We start from the raw sequence: 24,313 nt of genomic DNA, 5'->3' as shown, positions 1-24,313 counted from the left end.
TTTCCTTTTATTATATCTTATAGAAATGGTGCCTGTCAGGACCTTTTCCTATAGAAAATGTGCCTGTGAGGACCTTTTCCTATAGAAAAGGTGCCTGCCAGGACCTTTTCCTATAGAAAAGGTGCCTGTCAGGACCTTTTCCTATAGAAAAGGTGCCTGTCAGGACCTTTTCTTATAGATAGAGGTGCTTGTCAGGACCTTTTCTTATAGAAAAGGTGCTTGTCAGGACCTTTTCTTATAGAAAATGTGCTTGTCAGGACCTCTTCTTATAGAAAATATGCTTGTCAGGACCTTTTCTTATAGAAAAGGAGCTTGTCAGGACATTTTCTTATAGAAAAGGAGCTTGTCAGGACCCTTTCTTATAGAAAAGGTGCCTGTCTGGACCTTTTCTTATAGAAAAGGTGCTCGTCAGGACCCTCCCTTATAGAAAGGGTGCTTGTAAGGACATTTACCCCTAGAAAGGGTGCTTGTAAGGACATTTACCCCTTGAAAGGGTGCTTGTTAGGACCCTCTCTTATAAAAAGGATTCTTTTAAGGACCCTCTTTTATAGAAAGGTTTCCTGTACGGACTGTCTTTTAAAAAAGGTGCTTGTAAGGACCCTTTCTTATGGAGAGGGTGCTAGTAAGGGCTCTTTCTTATAATACGGTGCTTGTCAGGACCTTTTCTTATTGAAAAGGTGCTTGTCAGGACCTTTTCTTATAGAAAAGGTGCTTGTCAGGACCTTTTCTTATAGAAAAGGTGCTTGTCAGGGCCTTTTCTTATAGAAAAGGTGCTTGTCAGGACCTTTTCTTATAGAAAAGGTGCTTGTCAGGACCTTTTCTTATAGAAAAGGTGTTTGTCAGGACCTTTTCTTATAGAAAAGTGGCTTGTCAAAACATTTTCTTATAGAAAAGGTACCTGTCAGGACCTTTTCTTATAGAAAAGGTGCTTGTCAGGACCTATTCTTGTAGAAAAGGTGCTTGTCACGACCTTTTCTTATAGAAAAGGTTGTTGTCAGGACCTTTTCTTATAGAAAGGGTGCTTGTAAGGACCTTTTCTTATAGAAAGGGTGCTTGTAACGACCTTTTCTTATAGAAAAGGTGCTTGTCAGGACCTTTTCTTTTAGAAAATGTACTTGTCAGTACCTTTTCTTATAGAAAGTGTGCCTGTAAAGTCCCTTTCTTATAGAAAGTGTGCCTGTAAAGTCCCTTTCTTATAGAAAAGGTGCTTGTCAAGACCTTTTCTTATAGAAAAGGTCCTTGTCAGGACCTTTTCTTATAGAAAAGGTGTTTGTCAGGACCTTTTCTTATAGAAAAGTGGCTTGTCAAAACATTTTCTTATAGAAAAGGTGCTTGTCAGGACCTTTTCTTATAGAAAAGGTGCTTGTCAGGACCTTTTCTTATAGAAAAGGTGCCTGTAAAGTCCCTTTCTCATAGAAAAGGTGCTTGTCAGGACCTTTTCTTATAGAAAAGGTGTTTGTCAGGACCTTTTCTTATAGAAAAGTGGCTTGTCAAAACATTTTCTTATAGAAAAGGTACCTGTCAGGACCTTTTCTTATAGAAAAGGTGCTTGTCAGGACCTTTTCTTATAGAAAAGGTGCCTGTAAAGTCCCTTTCTCATAGAAAAGGTGCTTGTCAGGACTTTTTCTTATAGAAAAGGTGCTTGTCAGGACCTTTTCTCATAGAAAAGGTGCTTGTCAGGACTTTTTCTTATAGAAAAGGTGCTTGTCAGGACCTTTTCTCATAGAAAAGGTGCTTGTCAGGACCTTTTCTCATTGAAAATGTGCTTCTCAGGACCTTTTCTTATAGAAAAGGTGCTTGTCAGGACCTTTTCTCATAGAAAAGGTGCTTGTCAGGACCTTTTCTCATAGAAAAGGTGCTTGTCAGGACCTTTTCTCATAGAAAAGGTGCTTGTCAGGACCTTTTCTCATAGAAAAGGTGCTTGTCAGGACCTTTTCTCATAGAAAAGGTGCTTGTCAGGACCTTTTCTCATAGAAAAGGTGCTTGTCAGGACCTTTTCTCATAGAAAAGGTGCTTGTCAGGACCTTTTCTCATAGAAAAGGTGCTTGTCAGGACCTTTTCTCATAGAAAAGGTGCTTGTCAGGACCTTTTCTTATAGAAAAGGTGCTTGTCAGGACCTTTCCTTATAGAAAAGGTGCTTGTCAGGACCTTTCCTTATAGAAAAGGTGCTTGTCAGGACCTTTTCTTATAGAAAAGGTGCTTGTCAGGACCTTTTCTTATAGAAAAGGTGCTTGTCAGGACCTTTTCTTATAGAAAAGGTGCTTGTCAGGACCTTTTCTTATAGAAAAGGTGCTTGTCAGGACCTTTTCTTATAGAAAAGGTGCTTGTCAGGACCTTTTCTTATAGAAAAGGTGCTTGTCAGGACCATTTGTAATGATCCTTTCTTTTAGAAAGGGTACTTGTACGGACCCTTTCTTATAGAAAAGGTGCTTGTTAGGACCTTTTCCATAGAAAGGGTGCTTGTAAGGACCCTTTCTTATAGAAAGGGTGCTTTTATGCTCATGGAAAATATTTTATGGAATTTCAGAACATTTCTTTCAATTGCTTTCTCATTTTCACAATCTATGTGGTAACCAATTTGCACCACGATTAATGTAATGGTGTTGTTTTTTCTACTCTGTAATTGATTTTTTTTTATCTTTTTCCAATTTTCTCCCCCAAAAACTCATAATTTGCCATAGATTTTCGTTTATAGCAAAGCATTAGAGTTAATCTTTAAAGATAAACTGAGCTTTGGTAGGGGACCAATGAAAGGAGGGGGAACTGTTCGTTAAGTTCATAAACGATAACGAGGATATCATTTATTTTTTTTTTTCTTTACTTCTTGTTATCAGCAAAAACCCATATGAATATTTTCTAACTTGTCATTGATGAGATTTCTTCTTGTCTAAGTTTGTGAGAAAAAATCTCAGTTTTCACCCCTTCCCCTCCGCCCCGTGGCATATGTGTTTGAAAAAATTGTTATTTTGTTACAAATGTGGAATCTCACACTGATGATGATGATGATGAGAAGGATATCAACTTTTTGCCTTTCGCGTTACTCGATTTTTTTTTGGGCGATTCGTTTCTCCTCGTTAGTGTGTGTGTTTTTTTGAGCTTAGATGTGTAAGTTTTTATGACAACAAAACTTGATGCACTTCCACTTCTTTTGGCTACAAGCATCAACAGCGAGTAGATGCTAAGGGTCCTTAACAAGGAAAGAAAAAAAAACTGCTGCACTTTACTGATGATGTTTATGTTTTTAAACTCTTCATCCCTCACACACACATGGAAACACACCCAGAAGTGGATCAGCCAGCAACATATGGCACAATATGAGGAAAGAAACAAACTGAAGGAATGGCCGTTGGGTGGTGGTTTGATGATTCTAACTTCTTTCTAGTCTCTGGGCAGGAGGGGGTTTTGAAAGGTAAATATAAAACCGTTTCACTCTTAATTCTCTTCTGGCAATTGTTGACTTAAAAGATACGTGCTTTTGTGGAGATTGTTAAAGGTTTTTTCCCCAACCCCTCCCAACACCCCATCAAGCAATTTCTGGTAAATCAAAAGTTTAACAAGATTTGGTAGCAATTTTGTTTTTTGTTGTGAAGAACAAAAAAAGGAAGGGGAGGCAATATTCAGCTTATCTTTTAAGACGACAACAAAACTGAAAGTCATTGTTGAAATTTATCGAATCATTGCATTTAAAAGCCTTCAACTAACTAGTCAATGATTAATTGTAATCCACAATGATTGCTGCTAGAACACAAATACAAATTAGGGCAATTGAAGCCATGACTGCCTGCCGCCTGCCTACCTTCTAGGAAAAACAAATTTCCAACAAATTTATGATTAATGGTAGTTTTATGACAAAATGCTTTTTAGTTGTTTTTTCCACATTTTTTTGAAATTGAATAGCAAATATAGCTTACCTCCCATCTAGCTATCATACCTGCCTGTCTACCGTTTAACCTGTGTTGTGTGTTACATTTTCTGTAATGTCATGTTTTTGCTGCTGCTGCTGTTCCCGGTCTATGATTTATGGTTTTTATCCATATTTTGCAATTTAAAAAAACAAAACACTTTTTTCAACATTTATGACTGATGGTAAATTTGCGATAACTAATTATGATTGGCAGTTACATTTTTATTGCGGCTAAATAAATATTAGGAAGGGAGGGGGGGATATGTGTGTCTCTTTCGCTCTATTTATGGTTTATGTAATTTCATAAAATATGAATGGGGCAAATCACCCCCAAAAAATGACACATATAAGTTTTTCTATAGTGCTTGAGGTTTCAATTTGTATGTGAAAATAATGGAGGTCGTATAAAAATTGGTTGGTATTTTTATAAATTATACGCCAACTGGTCCCAAAGTGAACAAAAAGTTAATATCAATCATTCGCAGTATAGTCAAAATTTAATTTTCGAAATGCTGTCTATGTATATGAGAAAATTTTGGAAGCTTTTGCATCCGCAAAATACTTGTGGAAGATCCTTTCTATGTATAAAAAAATCCAGAATGTTGTAGAAATAGAATACCTGTGAACGGTCGTAGAAGGCATGTGAAATGGAAGTCTTGTAGAATGTCTTCTAGTTGGCAATTGAAAAAGCTGTAACAAAAAATTTTGCAGTACAATTTCTATGGAAGGTGTTGTTGTCACATAAGATGTAATTTTTGGGTACTTGCTCCGACCCTTTCTTATAGAAAAGTAGGATGCCCTTTTTGCTTGTTCTTGAGTTTGTCAGGACTCACTCTTTTAGAAGGGGAGCGCGGAAATAATGGTTTTCAGAACCTTTTCTAATAGAAAGGCTGCTTGTCAGGACAACTTCTTACAGGGAATATGCACATCAGGACCCCTTTATATGGATAGTTCTATGTCAGGGCCTTTCTTATAGAAAGGATGTTTGCCAGGACACTTACAGAAAGAATGACTCTGAGATATTTTTACAGAATGATTGATTTTCAATATCATTTCTTACAGCGAGGGGACGCTTCACGATCCCTTTTTATTGAAAGGATGATTGTCAGTGCCCTTTCTAAGAGAAAGAAGGCTTTCTCATAGAAATGCTCATTGTTAGTCACCTTTTCTTGAAGAAGGAGTCCTATTTAGTGGTGATTCTAAGAACAAAATATACAAAGGGTGCTTCAAGGGACCCTTTCTTATAGAAAGGGTGCTTCAAAGGACCCTTTCTTATAGAAAGGGTGCTTCAAAGGACCCTTTCTTATAGAAAGGGTGCTTCAAAGGACATTTTCTTATAGAAAGGGTGCTTCAAAGGACCCTATCTTATAAAGAGGGTGCTTCAAAGGACCCTTTCCTATAGAAAGGGTGCTTCAAAGGACCCTTTTCTATAGAAAGGGTGCTTCCAAGGACCCTTTTTTATAGAAAGGGTGCTTCAAAGGACCCTTTCTTATAGAAAGGGTGCTTCAAAGGACCCTTTCTTATAGAAAGGGTGCTTCAAAGGACCATTTCTTATAGAAAGGGTGCTTCAAAGGACCCTTTCTTATAGAAAGGGTGCTTCAAAGGACCCTTTCTTATAGAAAGGGTGCTTCAAAGGACCCTTTCTTATAGAAAGGGTGCTTCAAAGGACCCTTTCTTATAGAAAGGGTGCTTCAAAGGACCCTTATAGAGAGGGTGCTTCAAAGGACCCTTTCTTATACAAAGGGTGCTTCAAAGGACCCTTTCTTATAGAGAGGGTGCTTCAAAGGACCCTTTCTTATAGAAATAGTGTTGCTAGAGAACCTTTCTTATATAACGGATGCTTCGAAAGAACTTTATTAAATAAAGGGTGCTTCTAAAGAACCTTGCTTATATAAAGGGTGCTACTAAAGAACCTTTTTTATATAAAGGGTGCTTCTAAAGAACCTTGCTTATATAAAGGGTGCTTCTAAAAAAACTTTCTTATATAAAGGGTGCTTCCAAAGAACCTTTCTTATATAAAAGGTGATTCTAAAGAACCTTGCTTATATAAAGGTTGCTTCTAAACAAACTTTCTTATATAAATGGTGCTTCCAAAGAACCTTGCTTATATAAAGGTTGCTTCTAAACAAACTTTCTTATATAAATGGTGCTTCCAAAGAACCTTTCTTATATAAAAGGTGATTCTAAAGGACCTTCCTTATATAAAGGGTGCTTTTAAAGAACCTTTCTTATATAAAGGGTGTTTCTAAAGAATCTTTCTTATATAAAGGGTGCTTCTAAAGAACCTTTCTTATATAAAGGGGGCTTCTAAAAAAACTTTCTGATATAAAGGGTGTTTCTAAAGAACCATTTTTATATAAGGGGTGCTTCTAAAAAAGCTTTGTGATATAAAGGGTGTTCTAAAGAACATTTCTTATATAAAGGGTGCTTCTAAAGAACCTTTCTTATATAAAGGGTGATTCTAAAGAACCTTTCTTAAATAAAGGGTGCTTCTAAAGAACATTTCTTATATAAAGGGTGCTTCTAAAGAACATTTCTTATATAAAGGGTGCTTCTAAAGAACCTTTCTTATATAAAGGGCGCTTCTAAAGAACCATTCTTATATAAAGGGTGATTCTAAAGAACCTTTCTTACATAAAGGGTGATTTTAAAGAGCCTTTCTTATATAAAGGGTGATTCTAAAGAACCTTTCTTACATAAAGGGTGATTTTAAAGAGCCTTTCTTATATAAAGGGTGCTTCTAAAAAGCTTTTCTTATATAAAGGGTGCTTTTATAGAACCTTTCTTATAAAAAGGGTTCTTTTATAGAGCCTTTCTTATATAAAGGGTGCTTTTATAGAACCTTTATTATATAAAGGGTGCTTTTATAGAACCTTTATTATATAAAGGGTGACTCTAAAGAACCTTTCTCATATAAAGGGTGCTTCTAAAGAACCTTTCTTATATAAAGGGTGATTCTAAAGAACCTTTCTTTCATAAAGGGTGCTTTTAAACAACCCTTCTTATATAAAGGGTGCTTCTAAGAAACCTTTCTTACATAAAGGGTGTTTTCTAATGAACCTTTCTTATATAAAGAGTAATTCTAAAGAACCTTTCTTACATAAAGGGTGCTTCTAATGAACCTTTCTTATATAAAGGGTGCTCATAAAGAACCTTTCTTATATAAAGGGTACTTTTAAAGAACCTTTCTCATATAAAGGGTGCTTCTAAAGAACCTTTTCGATATAAAAGGTGCTTCTAAAGAATCTTTCTTACATAAAGGGTGCTTCTAAAGAACCTTTCTTATATAAAGGGTGCTTCTAAAGAACCTTTCTTATATAAGGGGTCATTATAAGGAACCTTTCTTATATAAAAGGCGATTCTAAAGAACCTTTCTTATATAAAAGGTGATTCTAAGGAACCTTTCTTATATAAAAGGTGATTCTAAAGAACCTTTCTTATATAAAAGGTGATTCTAAAGAACCTTTTTTTATATAAAAGGTGATTCTAAGGAATCTTCTTATATAAAAGGTGATTATAAAGAACCTTTCTTATATAAAAGGTGATTCTAAAGAACCTTTCTTATGGAAAGGCCTCATAGAAAGGTTGCTTTTCAGACTCTTTTCTCATTAAAAAGGTCGTTTTTCAGGATCCTTTCTTACAGAAAGGGTGCTTTTCAGGATCCTTTTTATCGAAAGGGTGTTTTTAAGGATCCTTTCATATAGAAAGGATGTTTTTCGGGACGCTTTCTATGGAAGGAGTTCTTTTTTGATCTCTTCTTATAGAAAGGGCGTTTTTTAGGATTCTTTTTTATTGAAAAGGTGCTAGTCGGGACGATTTCTAACAACAAAGAGCCATGACAGGACCGTTTCGTATGGAAAAAATACCATTCTTATAGAAAGGACGCTTCTCATTTCTTAAAGAAAAGATGCTTGTTGGGAATCCTTTTCGGGATTCTATCTTATAGAAAGGGTACTTTTCGGGACAGATTTACAGCAAAAAGCCATATCGGGACTGTTTTTATACAAATGTTGCTTTTCAGGGCACTTTCAAATAGCAAGAATGCTTGCTAGTATCTTTTCTTATAGAAAGCGTGGTTGTCAGAACTCTTTCTAATGAAAATATTGTTTGTCAAAACCCTTTTCTGTAGAAAGGGCGCTTGACAGAACCTTTTCTGATGTAAGGATGGAAATGGTACTATGGAAGGGGTACTACCTTTCTTAAGGGATCCTAGGGCCTTGCCATGAGAAAAGATCGTTACAATCTCCCGTTCTGCAAAAAGATATCCTCACAAGCGCCCATTATTTAAGAAAGGGTCCTTAGTAGAGCCCTTTCCAAAAGAAATTGTTCTTAGAAACATCCTTTCTATAAAAGAGGTTCTTACAAGCACCCTTTTTATAAGAAAGGGTCCTTATAAGCACATCTTCTATAAGAAGGGATCCTTACAAACACCTCTTCTATAAGTAAGAGTCTTTTCAAGCAACCTTTCTATAATGAGTCCTTACAAGCACATTTTGTATAAGAAAAGCTCTTTACAGACCTCATTTCTGTAATGGAGGTCCTTACAAGCACACTTTATTAAAAAATATGTTTGGCAGGACCCATTCATATGGAAAAGATGATTGTGAAGACATTTCCGTATGAAAAAGATCCTTGTCGCAACACTCTTACGGAAAAGGTATTTTAAGGACTTTTTATACGAATACGGATCCTGTAGGAAACTTTCTCTATACGAAGAGAATCCTGCAAGGAACCTTTCTTTAAGTAACCTAAATTGGATAGACTTTTTCCTTCATAAAAGAGAATTGGTTGTAGTAGGTAACTATTTTTGAAGAGCCTTCTTTATATAAAGGGAACTTCTAAGAGTCCTTGTTTATAGAAGCACACTCTTTGGATATTTTGTAATATATTCGTTCTAATATATTATTTTTTCAGATGCTACCTACAATTTCCAATTCCATCTCCGGGATCTCCTCAAACCCGATTTCAAATAGTTGACCATGCATTTCAAATTGTTGGTGTTCTAACATGTTTGCTGTCGTAATTTTAAACCCGATTAATGTATAAAATATTATAATTTAATAAATTATATGTTGTGGTTGATTTAACTAAAACCAATAATTGTGGTTTTAAAATGCGTGGCAGTGTGTGGGAAGGCGTGGTAATACATTTTGGTTTTATGGCCACAAGAAGAAAAAAACAGCAAACACTACCAACAACACCAACAATTGGTGTTATGTTATTATTTGATAAATACAAATACAACAAAGCGTTAACAATTTACCATAATTTTTTTCCTAAAGTTTTCCCACTTTTTACAAGCTTATTTCCCCTCGATTAATGTTGTGGCCGTTAGCCTGCCATCAATTTTTGACACAATCTCTACAATGCAGTCACCGCCGCCATTGTTTTATGCTCTTGTACTCACATTTTTTAAGCTGCTTCATTTATTTACTCAGCTTTTTATTTTTTGTGCATTGCATTTTTGTTGTTGTTTTTGCTGTTTTCATTAGTCAACTTAAAATTTATGTAGATTAAATTTATTTATGTTTGACTGGCTATTTTGAGTGAGCGGTTGGTTGGTTTGTTGGCTGGCTGGCAAAAGATGGCCATAAATTTAAAGTGGAGTGGATCGAATCGAATTGCTAGGGTTTGGTCGTATTTTCAATCACCTTTGTGACTGTTCGCCACTCGCTCGTGTGTTTCTGGTGGGGTTGGATGGACGGATGTCTGATCATCAGCAGATGAATGGATAGATGGATGGATGAGTGGTGTTAAGTGGTAAGCATTAAATTAAATATTGCGAATACGCTCTGCGGTATCCCACACGCACACACTCACTCACACCCTAGCAGTCATGTACATATACGAAAATTTATTTCGTGATGTGACCCTTGGGGCGTTTACACCGCCAACCAAACCCAGACAGAAAAAAAGCAGATAGATGGATGGATAGATAGACGACGTTGCCATATATTATGCATGAATGCAATTTTTATGTGCATCAGCCAGCATGCGTGTGTGTTGGTGCGTAAAAGCAATAACAATTTAAACACATAAATTGTCAATTCATGTCAAATGGGTGTTTTAAATTAAAGAGCCAAATAAATTTTTAAGAATAATTGTTGTATAAATGAAACAATTTAAACAACTTATGAGAAAAGCAATAAAATTCTAAATATATAACAGTTTTCATAGGCAGACTACGGAGAGCAGATATGGACAAGAGTCCTTGCAAGCAATCTTTTTGTAAGAGGGGGTCCTTACAAGCATCTTTTGCATAACAAAGACTCCTTACAGACACTTTTTCCATAAGAGAAGACCAGAGAAGCACATTTTCTTTGAAAATAGTTCCTTGCAGACCACTTTTCTATAAAAGAAGGGTCCTTACAAACACACTTTCTATAAGAAAGAGTCCTTAAAAGCACCCTTTCTATACGAAAGGGTCCTTACAAGCACCCTTTCATAGAAAGGGCCGTTAAGGCACCTTTTGTATAAGAAAGTGTCCTTAAAAGCTAAGAAAGGGTCCTTTTCTATAAGAAAGGGTCCTTAAAAGCATCCTTTCTATAAGAAAGGGTCCTTAAAAGCATCCTTTCTATAAGAAAGGGTGATTAAAAGCACCCTTTCTATAAGAAAGGGTCCTTAAAAGCATCCTTTCTATAAGAAAGTGTCCTTAAAAGCACCCTTTCTATAAGAAAGGGTCCTTAAAAGCACCCTTTCTATAAGAAAGGGTCTTTAAAAGCACCCTTTCTATAAGAAAGGGTCAGAAACAGCACTCTTTCTATAAGAAAGGGTCCTTAAAAGCATCCTTTCTATAAGAAAGGGTCCTTAAAAGCATCCTTTCTAAAAGAAAGGGTCCTTAAAAGCATCCTTTCTATAAGAAAGAGTCCTTAAAAGCATCCTTTCTATATAAAAAAGGGTCCTTAAAAGCATCCTTTCTATAAGAAAGTGTCCTTAAAAGCACCCTTTCTATAAGAAAGGGTCCTTAAAAGCACCCTTTCTATAAGAAAGGGTCTTTAAAAGCACCCTTTCTATAAAAAAGGGTCAGTAACAGCACTCTTTCTATAAGAGTCCTTAAAAGAACCCTTTCTATAAGAAAGGGTCCTTAAAAGCATCCTTTCTATAAGAAAGGGTCCTTAAAAGCACCCTTTCTATAAGAAAGGGACCTCAAAAGCACCCTTTCTATACGAAAAGGTCCTTACAAGCACCCTTTCTATAAGAAATGGACCTCAAAAGCACACTTTCTATAAAAAAGGGTCCTTAGAACCACCCTTTCTATAAGAAATGGTCCTTACAAGCGCCCTTTCTATAACAAAGGGTACTTACAAGCGCCCTTTCTATAAGAAAGTTTCCTTACAAGCAACCTTTCTATAAGAAAAGGTCCTTACAAGCACCCTTTCTATAAGAAAAGGTCCTTACAAGCACCTTTCTATACGAAAGGGTCCTTACAAGCACCTTTCTATACGAAAGGGTCCTTACAAACACCCTTTCTATACGAAAGGGTGCTTACAAGCACACTTTCTAAATAGAAAGGACCCTTACAAGCACACTTTCTAAATAGAAAGGACCCTTACAAGCACCCTTTCTATAAGAAAGGGTCATTAACAGCACTCTTTCTATAAGAAAGAGTCCTTAAAAGCACCCTTTCGATAAGAAAGGGTCCTTACAAGCACCCTTTCGATAAGAAAGGGTCCTTACAAGCACCCTTTCGATAAGAAAGGTTCCTTACAACGCCCTTTCTATAAGAAAGGGTCCTTAAAAGCAACCTTTCTATAAGAAAGGGTCCTTAAAAGCGTCCTTTCTATAAGAAAGGGTCCCTAAAAGCACCCTTTCTATAAGAAAGGGTCCTTAAAAGCACCCTTTCTATAAGAAATGGTCCTTAAAAGCACCCTTTCTGTAAGAAAGGGTCCTTACAAGCAACGTTTCTATAAGAAAGGGTCCTTACAAACACCCTTTCTATACGAAAGAGTCCTTACAAGCACCCTTTCTATACGAAAAGGTCCTTACAAGCACACTTTCTATAAGAAAGGGTCCTTAAAAGCACCCTTTTTAAAAAAGGGTCCTTAAAAGCACCCTTTCTATAAGAAAGGGTCCTTAAAGGCACCCTTTCTATAAGAAAGGGTCCTTAAAGGCAACCTTTCTATAAGAAAGGGTCCTTAAAAGCACCCTTTCTATAAGAAAGGATCCTTAAAAGCACCCTTTCTATAAGAAATGGTCCTGAAAAGCATCCTTACTATATGAAAGGGTCCTTAAAAGCAAGGTCTATAAGAAAGAGTCCTTAAAAGCACCCTTTCTATAAGAAAGGGTCCTTAAAAGCGTCCTTTCTATAAGAAAGGGTCCCTAAAAGCACCCTTTCTATAAGAATGGGTCCTTAAAAGCACCCTTTCTATAAGAATGGGTCCTTAAAAGCACCCTTTCTATAAGAAAGGGTCCTTAAAAGCACCCGTTCTATAAGAAAGGGTCCTTAAAAGCACCCTTTTTATAAGAAAGGGTCCTTACAAGCAACGTTTCTATAAGAAAGGGTCCTTACAAACACCCTTTCTATACGAAAGAGTCCTTACAAGCACCTTTTCTATACGAAAAGGTCCTTACAAGCACACTTTCTATAAGAAAGGGTCCTTACAAGCACCCTTTCTATAAGAAAGAGTACTTAAAAGCACCCTTCCTATAAGAAAGAATTCTTAAAATCACCCTTTCTATAAGAAATGGTCCTTAAAAGCACCCTTTTTATAAGAAAGGGTCCTTAAAAGCACCCCTTCTATAAGAAAGGGTCCCTAATAGCACCCTTTTTTAAGAAAGGGTCCTTAAAAGCACCCTTTTTAAAAAAGGGTCCTTAAAAGCACCCTTTCTATAAGAAAGGGTCCTTAAAGGCACCCTTTCTATAAGAAAGGGTCCTTAAAAGCACCCTTTCTATAAGAAAGGGTCCTTAAAGGCAACCTTTCTATAAGAAAGGGTCCTTAAAAGCACCCTTTCTATAAGAAAGGATCCTTAAAAGCACTTTTTCTATAAGAGAGGGTCCTTAAAAGCACCCTTTCTATAAGAAAGGGTCCTTAAAAGCACCCTTTCTATAAGAAAGGGTCTTTAAAAGCACCCTTTCTCCTTAAAAGCACCCTTTCTATTAGAAAGGGTCCTTAAAAGCACCCTTTCTATTAGAAAGGGTCCTTAAAAGCACCCTTTCTATTAGAAAGGGTCCTTAAAAGCACCCTTTCTATTAGAAAGGGTCCTTAAAAGCACCCTTTCTATTAGAAAGGCTCCTTAAAAGCACCCATTCTATTAGAAAGGGTCCTTAAAAGCACCCATTCTATAAGAAAGGGTCCTTAAAAGCACCCTTTCTATAAGAAAGGGTCCTTAAAAGCACCCTTTCTATAAGAAAGGGTCCTTAAAAGCACCCTTTCTATAAGAAAGGGTCCTTAAAAGCACCCTTTCTATAAGAAAGGGTCCTTAAAAGCACCCTTTCTATAAGAAAGGGTCCTTAAAAGGACGCTTTCTATAAGAAGGGGTCCTTAAAAGCACCCTTTCTATTAGAAAGGGTCCTTAAAAGCATCCTTTCTATTAGAAAGGGTCCTTAAAAGCACCCATTCTATAAGAAAGGGTCCTTTCTATAAGAAGGGGTCCTTAAAAGCACCCTTTCTATAAGAAAAGGCCTTGAAAGCACATTTTCTATATAAAATGGACCTCAAAAGTGAAATCATGAGGGTGCGTATGATTCATTTTAATTCAAAATTCCCATGTGGCGTATGATACCGGCAAATTTTCTCCAGTTCCGACAGTTTTCTTATATTTTTTATAGCTTTCTGTAGCTGTACTGCTTTCCACTTAGTCTTTATGACTTCCTATAGCCGTTGTGACTTGTCAATTTTGACAAGAGATTAATCAAAAGTACTTCATGTTGTATGAGTTATATTTTTTCCTTCAAGATAATTATACGCTCTGTTGTCTCAATTTTATTAGGAAATTCTAAAGGGAGCAACTTTTCATAATGGACCTCTACTTAGCCATTTGTTATTATTTGCCCCATTAAGGGAAACATTTTAACAGCATATTTTCTGTAAATTATCTTTATGTCAAAGAATTTTGTGTCACTTCTTTATAGTTACTTTTTCGCTTTATTATCCTAAATATTAAAAAAACGCTCATGGAATTTATTGCCTTTGATGTCGTCGTCGTTGCTACATTGTGTCGTCGTATTTTATGAAATATAAAATATTTAAATTATTACAAAACCCCATGGTGATATTTCCACGTTAAAGAAAAAAATATTTCTACTTTACCAAAAAGCGGATATCCCACAGTGTTGCTGCGTTTTCATTTCTTGAATTTATGTTGTTGCTGTAGTTTCATTTTATGTTTCCCATTTTGACAATTTTTATTCAAATTAAAATATTATTTTACATTGCTGGTTTTGGGTTTTTTATTTTGTCGCGAATCGGAAGAGTAAATAAAACAGCATGGAGTTATGCTGTGCGAGTGGTACTTGAGTTTTTTGTACTTTATTTTATATTAGCGAATGCTGAAGGAGTTGCGGAATTCATCAAAAACCTTGTGGAACATCTTGGCTTTCTTTAATAATCTGAAATATATGTAGATTAGAGCTTTCTATGCATTAAAATAAAAAAATGTGTGGTGCGTATACGTGTTGACAATACTTATACGCCATATTGCCACATCATTAGATGGGCTCAAAGACCATCTATCGTACGATATCCCTCTAAGAAGACAGTTCAGGATTTTTTGGAGAAATTTCTGAAGACCTTCTCTATCTTAAAAATATCATTAAAATTGGTCTATCACACTCGAAATTGAGAAACATATTTTCCTTATTCTATGGCTGCAACCATAAGAATTCATTCCCATTGGAGTGAGGTGGCGTATGATACACATCCACACTAATACGCCATTCCAATTCATGGAGATGGTGGCGTATTGTTGTTATTTATAGTCGAATCTTTGGTGTTCGAAAGATTATTCAAGAGAACTTTGACTAATTTAACAAAATTTAGGATTTGTTGAGGTATGATTGCAATTAGTTATTGTCCTGAATATCGATACGAACTCCTTACGAATCTAGTAAATCATATCTTAGCGACGTTTTAGCATTTTGTATTAGGGTTTTTTTATTACCCCACATTTAAGGGCATCACGATTTCTCAGTTTGCCTCATTTCATATTTTTGGTGGTAATAATAAAAAGTGATCCTATTGCTACTTCGTTTCACTTTATGTTCCTACATTATGGTCATAATGTTTGAATGGAATACAACAAAAAATAGGAAACATGTTGTGCAAAAGAAACTTAATATTTCTTGTTCCACTTTTAACTTGGAAATGTTTATGGCCAAACCACATTTTTCCACGATGTCTGTCTGGAGGCCTGCTTGCCTGACTTGCTTCTGTGTCGTGTCATGTCGTGTTGGGAACAGAAATGTGCACCTGATTCAGGATTTTATTGCATAACTTAGTTACTGAACAGCAGCGAACCATAGCGCGTATAGTGTATGTGCCTGCCATCATTTTACACAATGTGGTAATGGGTGTCTTTCTCTGTTTCTGTCCCTATCTTTAACTTTTGTTTTATGTAAACACATTTGCCACACGTACTTTAACGCCAACAAAGAAACACCGACCACCATGTGTCACTGATGTTTCTCGCATTGGCTTTTGTAGTCGTTGTCATGGTCTTCTAAAATTTTGTTTTAGTTTCTTTCTGTTTTTCCTATAGTTCTGCGTGTTGCTGACAAATGTTAGTAACAATTGGAGGAGAACAGCATGGCTGACCTTATTGTTGTTACGCTGCTTGTTGTTGTGTTACTCTTCTTGCTTGCTTGCTTGGCCAGTGGCAAAAATAAATCATCTGTAGTTAACTCAGAATAGGAACCATTAGCGTGGTGCTGAATGCTGCTGTTACACACAAATATATTATCAATTAAAAAACACTCTCTTAATAATAATAATACTTGGGAAAATAAATTACTTAAGAAGTTGTGCAAGGAACGGAAAAAAGGAATGGGAGTTGAGATAAGGACCATATTTTTAATAGTTTCATAAATTTCACAGTGACCAGGTGGCGTATGATGGATAATAATTTGTTTTCATTTTAATAGTGTGGCGTATGATGGCTGTTCATACTCATATGCCACTCGTTAATTTCAAAACACGGTAGTTTGGTGGCGTGTGATTGATAATAACTTTTAATGATTGATAATAATAATTTTAAATTTTGAGATTTTTTCCCTTATAAGATTTGTTCAAAAAATAAATAAATAAAAAATAGATTTTTGCAGGTTCTAAAATCGAGAAAATGTTAATAGTGTGACATAACAACCTGGCGCGCTTGAAAAATATTCCTAAGAAATCAAGCCTCAATTGGGTGCTTGAAAACATGTTTCTAGAAAATCAATCCCTCTATTGGGTGCTTGCAAAAATATTTGTAAAAAATCCACGCCTCCATTGGGTGCTTGAGAAATATTCTTAAAAAATCCGCGCTTCAGTTGGTTGCTTGGAAAAATATTCTAAAAAAATCACGCTTCAATTGAATGCTTGAAAAATTAAAATATTCATAAAAAATCCACGCTTCAATTGAATGCTTTAAAAAAACTAAAAAAAAATCCAAGCCTCTATTGGATGCATGAAACAAAAAATTTAAAATATCCGCACCTCAATTGGGTGCTTGCAAAATATATTTAGAAATCCACGCCTCAATGGGGTGTATAAAAAAATATTCTTAAAAAATCCAAGCCTCTATTGGGTGCTTGAAAAAATGTTCTTAAAAAATCCTGCTTCTATCGTGCGCTTGAAAAAATATTCTTAAAAAATGCACGCCCTTATTGGGTGCTTGAAAAAATATTCTATCTATTGGGTGCTTAAAGAAATATTCTTAACAAATCCACGCCCTTATTGGGTGCTTGAAAAAATATTCTATCTATTGGGTGCTTAAAAAAATATTCTTAAAAAATCCACGCCCTTCTTGGGTGCTTGAAAAAATATTCTTAACAAATCCACGCCCTTATTGGGTGCTTGAAAAAATATTCTATCTATTGGGTGCTTAAAAAAATATTCTTAAAAAATCCACGACCTTATTGGGTGCTTGAAAAAATATTCTTAAAAAATCCACGACCTTATTGGGTGCTTGAAAAAATATTCTTAAAAAATCCACGACCTTATTGGGTGCTTGAAAAAAAAAATATTTTTAAAAATCCACGCCTCAATTGGTTACTTGAACAAAAATATTTTTAAATATCCACGCCTCAATTGGGTACTTGAAAAAATATTTTTAAAAATCCACGCCTCAATTGGGCACTTGAAAAATATTTAAAAAAATCCACGCCTCTCTCGGGTGCTTGAAAAAATATTTAAAAAAATCCACGCCTCTCTCGGGTGCTTGAAAAAATATTTAAAAAAATCCACGCCTCTCTCGGGTGCTTGAAAAAATATTTAAAAAAATCCACGCCTCTCTCGGGTGCTTGAAAAAATATTTAAAAAAATCCACGCCTCTCTCGGGTGCTTGAAAAAATATTTAAAAAAATCCACGCCTCTCTCGGGTGCTTGAAAAAATATTTAAAAAAATCCACGCCTCTCTCGGGTGCTTGAAAAAATATTTAAAAAAATCCACGCCTCTCTCGGGTGCTTGAAAAAATATTTAAAAAAATCCACGCCTCTCTCGGGTGCTTGAAAAAATATTTAAAAAAATCCACGCCTCTCTCGGGTGCTTGAAAAAATATTTAAAAAAATCCACGCCTCTCTCGGGTGCTTGAAAAAATATTTAAAAAAATCCACGCCTCTCTCGGGTGCTTGAAAAAATATTTAAAAAAATCCACGCCTCTCTCGGGTGCTTGAAAAAATATTTAAAAAAATCCACGCCTCTCTCGGGTGCTTGAAAAAATATTTAAAAAAATCCACGCCTCTCTCGGGTGCTTGAAAAAATATTTAAAAAAATCCACGCCTCTCTCGGGTGCTTGAAAAAATATTTAAAAAAATCCACGCCTCTCTCGGGTGCTTGAAAAAATATTTAAAAAAATCCACGCCTCTCTCGGGTGCTTGAAAAAATATTTAAAAAAATCCACGCCTCTCTCGGGTGCTTGAAAAAATATTTAAAAAAATCCACGCCTCTCTCGGGTGCTTGAAAAAATATTTAAAAAAATCCACGCCTCTCTCGGGTGCTTGAAAAAATATTTAAAAAAATCCACGCCTCTCTCGGGTGCTTGAAAAAATATTTAAAAAAATCCACGCCTCTCTCGGGTGCTTGAAAAAATATTTAAAAAAATCCACGCCTCTCTCGGGTGCTTGAAAAAATATTTAAAAAAATCCACGCCTCTCTCGGGTGCTTGAAAAAATATTTAAAAAAATCCACGCCTCTCTCGGGTGCTTGAAAAAATATTTAAAAAAATCCACGCCTCTCTCGGGTGCTTGAAAAAATATTTAAAAAAATCCACGCCTCTCTCGGGTGCTTGAAAAAATATTTAAAAAAATCCACGCCTCTCTCGGGTGCTTGAACAAAAATTGGTTACTTGAACAAAAATATTTTTAAATATCCACGCCTCAATTGGGTACTTGAAAAAATATTTTTAAAAATCCACGCCTCAATTGGGCACTTGAAAAATATTTTTAAAAATCCACGCCTCAATTGGGTACTTGAAAAAATATTTTTAAAAATCCACGCCTCTCTCGGGTGCTTGAAAAAATATTTAAAAAAATCCACGCCTCTCTCGGGTGCTTGAAAAAATATTTAAAAAAATCCACGCCTCTCTCGGGTGCTTGAAAAAATATTTAAAAAAATCCACGCCTCTCTCGGGTGCTTGAAAAAATATTTAAAAAAATCCACGCCTCTCTCGGGTGCTTGAAAAAATATTTAAAAAAATCCACGCCTCTCTCGGGTGCTTGAAAAAATATTTAAAAAAATCCACGCCTCTCTCGGGTGCTTGAAAAAATATTTAAAAAAATCCACGCCTCTCTCGGGTGCTTGAAAAAATATTTAAAAAAATCCACGCCTCTCTCGGGTGCTTGAAAAAATATTTAAAAAAATCCACGCCTCTCTCGGGTGCTTGAAAAAATATTTAAAAAAATCCACGCCTCTCTCGGGTGCTTGAAAAAATATTTAAAAAAATCCACGCCTCTCTCGGGTGCTTGAAAAAATATTTAAAAAAATCCACGCCTCTCTCGGGTGCTTGAAAAAATATTTAAAAAAATCCACGCCTCTCTCGGGTGCTTGAAAAAATATTTAAAAAAATCCACGCCTCTCTCGGGTGCTTGAAAAAATATTTAAAAAAATCCACGCCTCTCTCGGGTGCTTGAAAAAATATTTAAAAAAAATCCACGCCTCTCTCGGGTGCTTGAAAAAATATTTAAAAAAATCCACGCCTCTCTCGGGTGCTTGAAAAAATATTTAAAAAAATCCACGCCTCTCTCGGGTGCTTGAAAAAATATTTAAAAAAATCCACGCCTCTCTCGGGTGCTTGAAAAAATATTTAAAAAAATCCACGCCTCTCTCGGGTGCTTGAAAAAATATTTAAAAAAATCCACGCCTCTCTCGGGTGCTTGAAAAAATATTTAAAAAAATCCACGCCTCTCTCGGGTGCTTGAAAAAATATTTAAAAAAATCCACGCCTCTCTCGGGTGCTTGAAAAAATATTTAAAAAAATCCACGCCTCTCTCGGGTGCTTGAAAAAATATTTAAAAAAATCCACGCCTCTCTCGGGTGCTTGAAAAAATATTTAAAAAAATCCACGCCTCTCTCGGGTGCTTGAAAAAATATTTAAAAAAATCCACGCCTCTCTCGGGTGCTTGAAAAAATATTTAAAAAAATCCACGCCTCTCTCGGGTGCTTGAAAAAATATTTAAAAAAATCCACGCCTCTCTCGGGTGCTTGAAAAAATATTTAAAAAAATCCACGCCTCTCTCGGGTGCTTGAAAAAATATTTAAAAAAAATCCACGCCTCTCTCGGGTGCTTGAAAAAATATTTAAAAAAATCCACGCCTCTCTCGGGTGCTTGAACAAAAATTGGTTACTTGAAAAAAAATATTTTTAAATATCCACGCCTCAATTGGGTACTTGAAAAAATATTTTTAAAAATCCACGCCTCAATTGGGTACTTGAAAAAATATTTTTAAAAATCCACGCCTCAATTGGGCACTTGAAAAATATTTTTAAAAATCCACGCCTCAATTGGGTACTTGAAAAAATATTTTTAAAAATCCACGCCTCAATTGGGTACTTGAAAAAATATTTAAAAAAATCCACGCCTCTCTCGGGTGCTTGAAAAAATATTTAAAAAAATCCACGCCTCTCTCGGGTGCTTGAAAAAATATTTAAAAAAATCCACGCCTCTCTCGGGTGCTTGAAAAAATATTTAAAAAAATCCACGCCTCTCTCGGGTGCTTGAAAAAATATTTAAAAAAATCCACGCCTCTCTCGGGTGCTTGAAAAAATATTTAAAAAATCCACGCCTCTCTCGGGTGCTTGAAAAAATATTTAAAAAAATCCACGCCTCTCTCGGGTGCTTGAAAAAATATTTAAAAAAATCCACGCCTCTCTCGGGTGCTTGAAAAAATATTTAAAAAAATCCACGCCTCTCTCGGGTGCTTGAAAAAATATTTAAAAAAATCCACGCCTCTCTCGGGTGCTTGAAAAAATATTTAAAAAAATCCACGCCTCTCTCGGGTGCTTGAAAAAATATTTAAAAAAATCCACGCCTCTCTCGGGTGCTTGAAAAAATATTTAAAAAAATCCACGCCTCTCTCGGGTGCTTGAAAAAATATTTAAAAAAATCCACGCCTCTCTCGGGTGCTTGAAAAAATATTTAAAAAAATCCACGCCTCTCTCGGGTGCTTGAAAAAATATTTAAAAAAATCCACGCCTCTCTCGGGTGCTTGAAAAAATATTTAAAAAAATCCACGCCTCTCTCGGGTGCTTGAAAAAATATTTAAAAAAATCCACGCCTCTCTCGGGTGCTTGAAAAAATATTTAAAAAAATCCACGCCTCTCTCGGGTGCTTGAAAAAATATTTAAAAAAATCCACGCCTCTCTCGGGTGCTTGAAAAAATATTTAAAAAAATCCACGCCTCTCTCGGGTGCTTGAAAAAATATTTAAAAAAATCCACGCCTCTCTCGGGTGCTTGAAAAAATATTTAAAAAAATCCACGCCTCTCTCGGGTGCTTGAAAAAATATTTAAAAAAATCCACGCCTCTCTCGGGTGCTTGAAAAAATATTTAAAAAAATCCACGCCTCTCTCGGGTGCTTGAAAAAATATTTAAAAAAATCCACGCCTCTCTCGGGTGCTTGAAAAAATATTTAAAAAAATCCACGCCTCTCTCGGGTGCTTGAAAAAATATTTAAAAAAATCCACGCCTCTCTCGGGTGCTTGAAAAAATATTTAAAAAAATCCACGCCTCTCTCGGGTGCTTGAAAAAATATTTAAAAAAATCCACGCCTCTCTCGGGTGCTTGAAAAAATATTTAAAAAAATCCACGCCTCTCTCGGGTGCTTGAAAAAATATTTAAAAAAATCCACGCCTCTCTCGGGTGCTTGAAAAAATATTTAAAAAAATCCACGCCTCTCTCGGGTGCTTGAAAAAATATTTAAAAAAATCCACGCCTCTCTCGGGTGCTTGAAAAAATATTTAAAAAAATCCACGCCTCTCTCGGGTGCTTGAAAAAATATTTAAAAAAATCCACGCCTCTCTCGGGTGCTTGAAAAAATATTTAAAAAAATCCACGCCTCTCTCGGGTGCTTGAAAAAATATTTTAAAAAATCCACGCCTCTGTTGGATGTTTGAAAAAATATTCTTAAAAAATCCACGCCTCTGTTGGATGCTTGAAAAAATATTTTAAAAAATCCACGCCTCTGTTGGATGTTTGAAAAAATATTCTTAAAAAATCCACGCCTCTGTTGGATGTTTGAAAAAATATTCTTAAAAAATCCACGCCTCTGTTGGATGCTTGAAAAAATATTCTTAAAAAATCCACGCCTCTGTTGGATGCTTGAAAAAATATTTTTAAAAAATCCACGCCTCTGTTGGCTGCTTGAAAAATATTTTTAAAAAATCCACGCCTCTGTTGGCTGCTTGAAAAAATATTTTTAAAAAATCCACGCCACTGTTGGATGCTTGAAAAAATATTTTTAAAAAATCCACGCCTCTGTTGGCTGCTTGAAAAATATTTTTAAAAAATCCACGCCTCTGTTGGCTGCTTGAAAAAATATTTTTAAAAAATCCACGCCTCTGTTGGCTGCTTGAAAAATATTTTTAAAAAATCCACGCCTCTGTTGGCTGCTTGAAAAAATATTTTTAAAAAATCCACGCCTCTGTTGGCTGCTTGAAAAAATATTCTTAAAAAATCCAAGCCCCTATTGGGAGCTTGAAAAAAAAATCATACAAAATTTACGCCTCTGTTGGGTGCTTAAAAAAATATTCTTACAAAATCCACGCCTCTATTGGTGCTTGAAAAAATATTCTTAAAAAATCCACGCCTCTATTTATTGGGCGCTTGAAAAAATATTCTTAAAAAATCCACGCCTCTGTTGGATGCTTGAAAAAATATTCTTAAAAAATCCACGCCTCTGTTGGATGCTTGAAAAAATATTCTTGAAAAATCCGCGCCTCAATTGGGTGCTTGAAAAAATATTCTTAAAAAATCCACGCCTCTATTTGGTGCTTGAAAAAATATTCTTGAAAAATCCGCGCCTCAATTGGGTGCTTGAAAAAATTTTCTTAAAAAATCCACGCCTCTATTTGGTGCTTGAGTACAATTGTAAGGTGGCGTATGACTGATAATATTTTTACAATTTCAATATTGTGGCGTATGATGCCTGTCCACACACTACTACGCTACAGTCCACCTCATGTTTATGTTTATATAAAGTTTTTTTTTATTTTTATGCCTCTAAAAATTTTATTGTTATGCATTTTGAAAGTTTTAAATTTTTTAAGAGCATCATAAAACTTCTTTGTTGTGTGTTACATATTAAGTTGGGCAAAAACAAAACCTTGAAAGCCAAGTTTTTCTTCACACTTTAGTATGCTACCCAAATTTTTTATACACATGAATAATTTAGTGTGCTAACAAAATATGTATGGCCAAAATCTAACCCAAAAAGAGTTCCAGGCGACGAGAAAAACAATTCCGTATAACCTCTTCAAGTAGTTTTCGGTGACAATTCTAATGGACATTTGTGTCACGTCCTTGCAATCTTTACAAAAACAAGAAAAACAAAACTCAAGTGTTTCCAAGTTTTTTATTTTATTTATTTGTTGTTATTGTTGTATAACCTCTAAATGCTTAACTGTTCGTAGTTTTTATAATAGGAGCTATTCTGAATGAAAACTCTCCGTGAATTTTTTCTCTCTCTCTGCCGTTTCAACTTAACGGAGAAAGTGAGAAACCTCACGGGAATAATTCAGAATAATCACCCATAAAAAATTTTATAACCAAACTTAATCATTTTTTTTCTAATTCCAATTTTTGTTTTCCATTTTTTTCTTCTTTTTATTTGTTTTTTTGAATTGTGCATGAATCTAAACCTTGACATTATGATACACTAAATCCTGATCCCTGTGTCTGTGTTGTTGTATGCATGTTAACTGTTTTTAATTTTGTAACCAAACCACACAAAACGATTACCATCAACACCACCACGATCTATGCACTTCCTTTTCTTGTGTGCATCCTTTATTCCTCGAAAAACATATTATCCTGTAACTTGTTGTGTGATTGTGCATGCTGTTTGTTTTACCGGCTGAATGCCTCTCTCTGTCTCTGTGCGTTTGGCAAATAAACAGTTGGCCTAATATCGACTCCGTCAAATTTTTGTCCATTTAAAGAACAACCATTGCTGGGACCAGGCGCTGCATTCCCACCATTTGCCGGACCAGAATTCCATCCCACCACACCGGAAAATTGGAAAGGAGCCAGTGTTCATCCCACAGCATTGATGAAAGAAACGGCAGCAATACCCGGCCGCAATACAGCAGTAGCTGCATTTACCGCCCAGGGACAGGCACAGGTGAGTATTTTTTGGAAACAATCATCCTAATTTTTATTTAATTTAAAAAAAATGGGAAAAAATGTTAAAAATAGTTTTCTTTAAATAATATTAAAATTTGTTTTCGGAAACATATTCTTGGTATCTATTTGAGTTCATTGCCACTGGAATGAGGTGACGTATGATATATATCCACACTAATACGCCACCGAGTTAATGAAATGGGTGACTGAAAGATAAAGGCGGCGTGTAATTACTACATCATTGCCACGGGACATCAGATTGAAATATTTAAAAAAAAATCTTGGATTTTTTACAATAATTTTCTAGGAAGTCTTTAGATAGCTAATCATCAATTCTCTAAACAAATGTTCCAAACTGTTTCTTGACTTCTATGCTCACCTTTTAAAAAGAAATTTCTAGAATCGATTCCGCACCACCCATTATTCTAGCTTTTT

The 24,313-nt window shown here is 35.5% G+C and overlaps 1 protein-coding gene across 19 annotated transcripts in view; it reads left to right on the top strand.

Moving 5' to 3' along the window:
• sm (heterogeneous nuclear ribonucleoprotein L) overlaps positions 1-24,313 on the top strand; it is a 345,011-nt gene that overhangs the window by 290,548 nt on the left and 30,150 nt on the right. For 12 of the 19 annotated variants that reach the window (XM_073990802.1, XM_073990795.1, XM_073990790.1 and 9 more), the window contains one exon: positions 23,695-23,876. In XM_073990802.1, coding sequence (XP_073846903.1) covers positions 23,695-23,876 — 182 coding nt within the window. Of the gene's footprint in view, positions 1-23,652; positions 23,877-24,313 lie in introns of all 19 variants that reach the window. The other 7 variants (XM_073990798.1, XM_073990791.1, XM_073990786.1 and 4 more) reach the window with 1 other exon arrangement.

The sequence above is a fragment of the Musca autumnalis genome, unplaced genomic scaffold (genome assembly GCF_047663935.1).
Source record: "Musca autumnalis isolate F117 unplaced genomic scaffold, ASM4766393v1 scaffold_5, whole genome shotgun sequence".
Classification (NCBI taxonomy): Eukaryota; Metazoa; Arthropoda; class Insecta; order Diptera; family Muscidae; genus Musca; species Musca autumnalis.
This window is presented reverse-complemented; position numbering and strand designations above follow the sequence as displayed.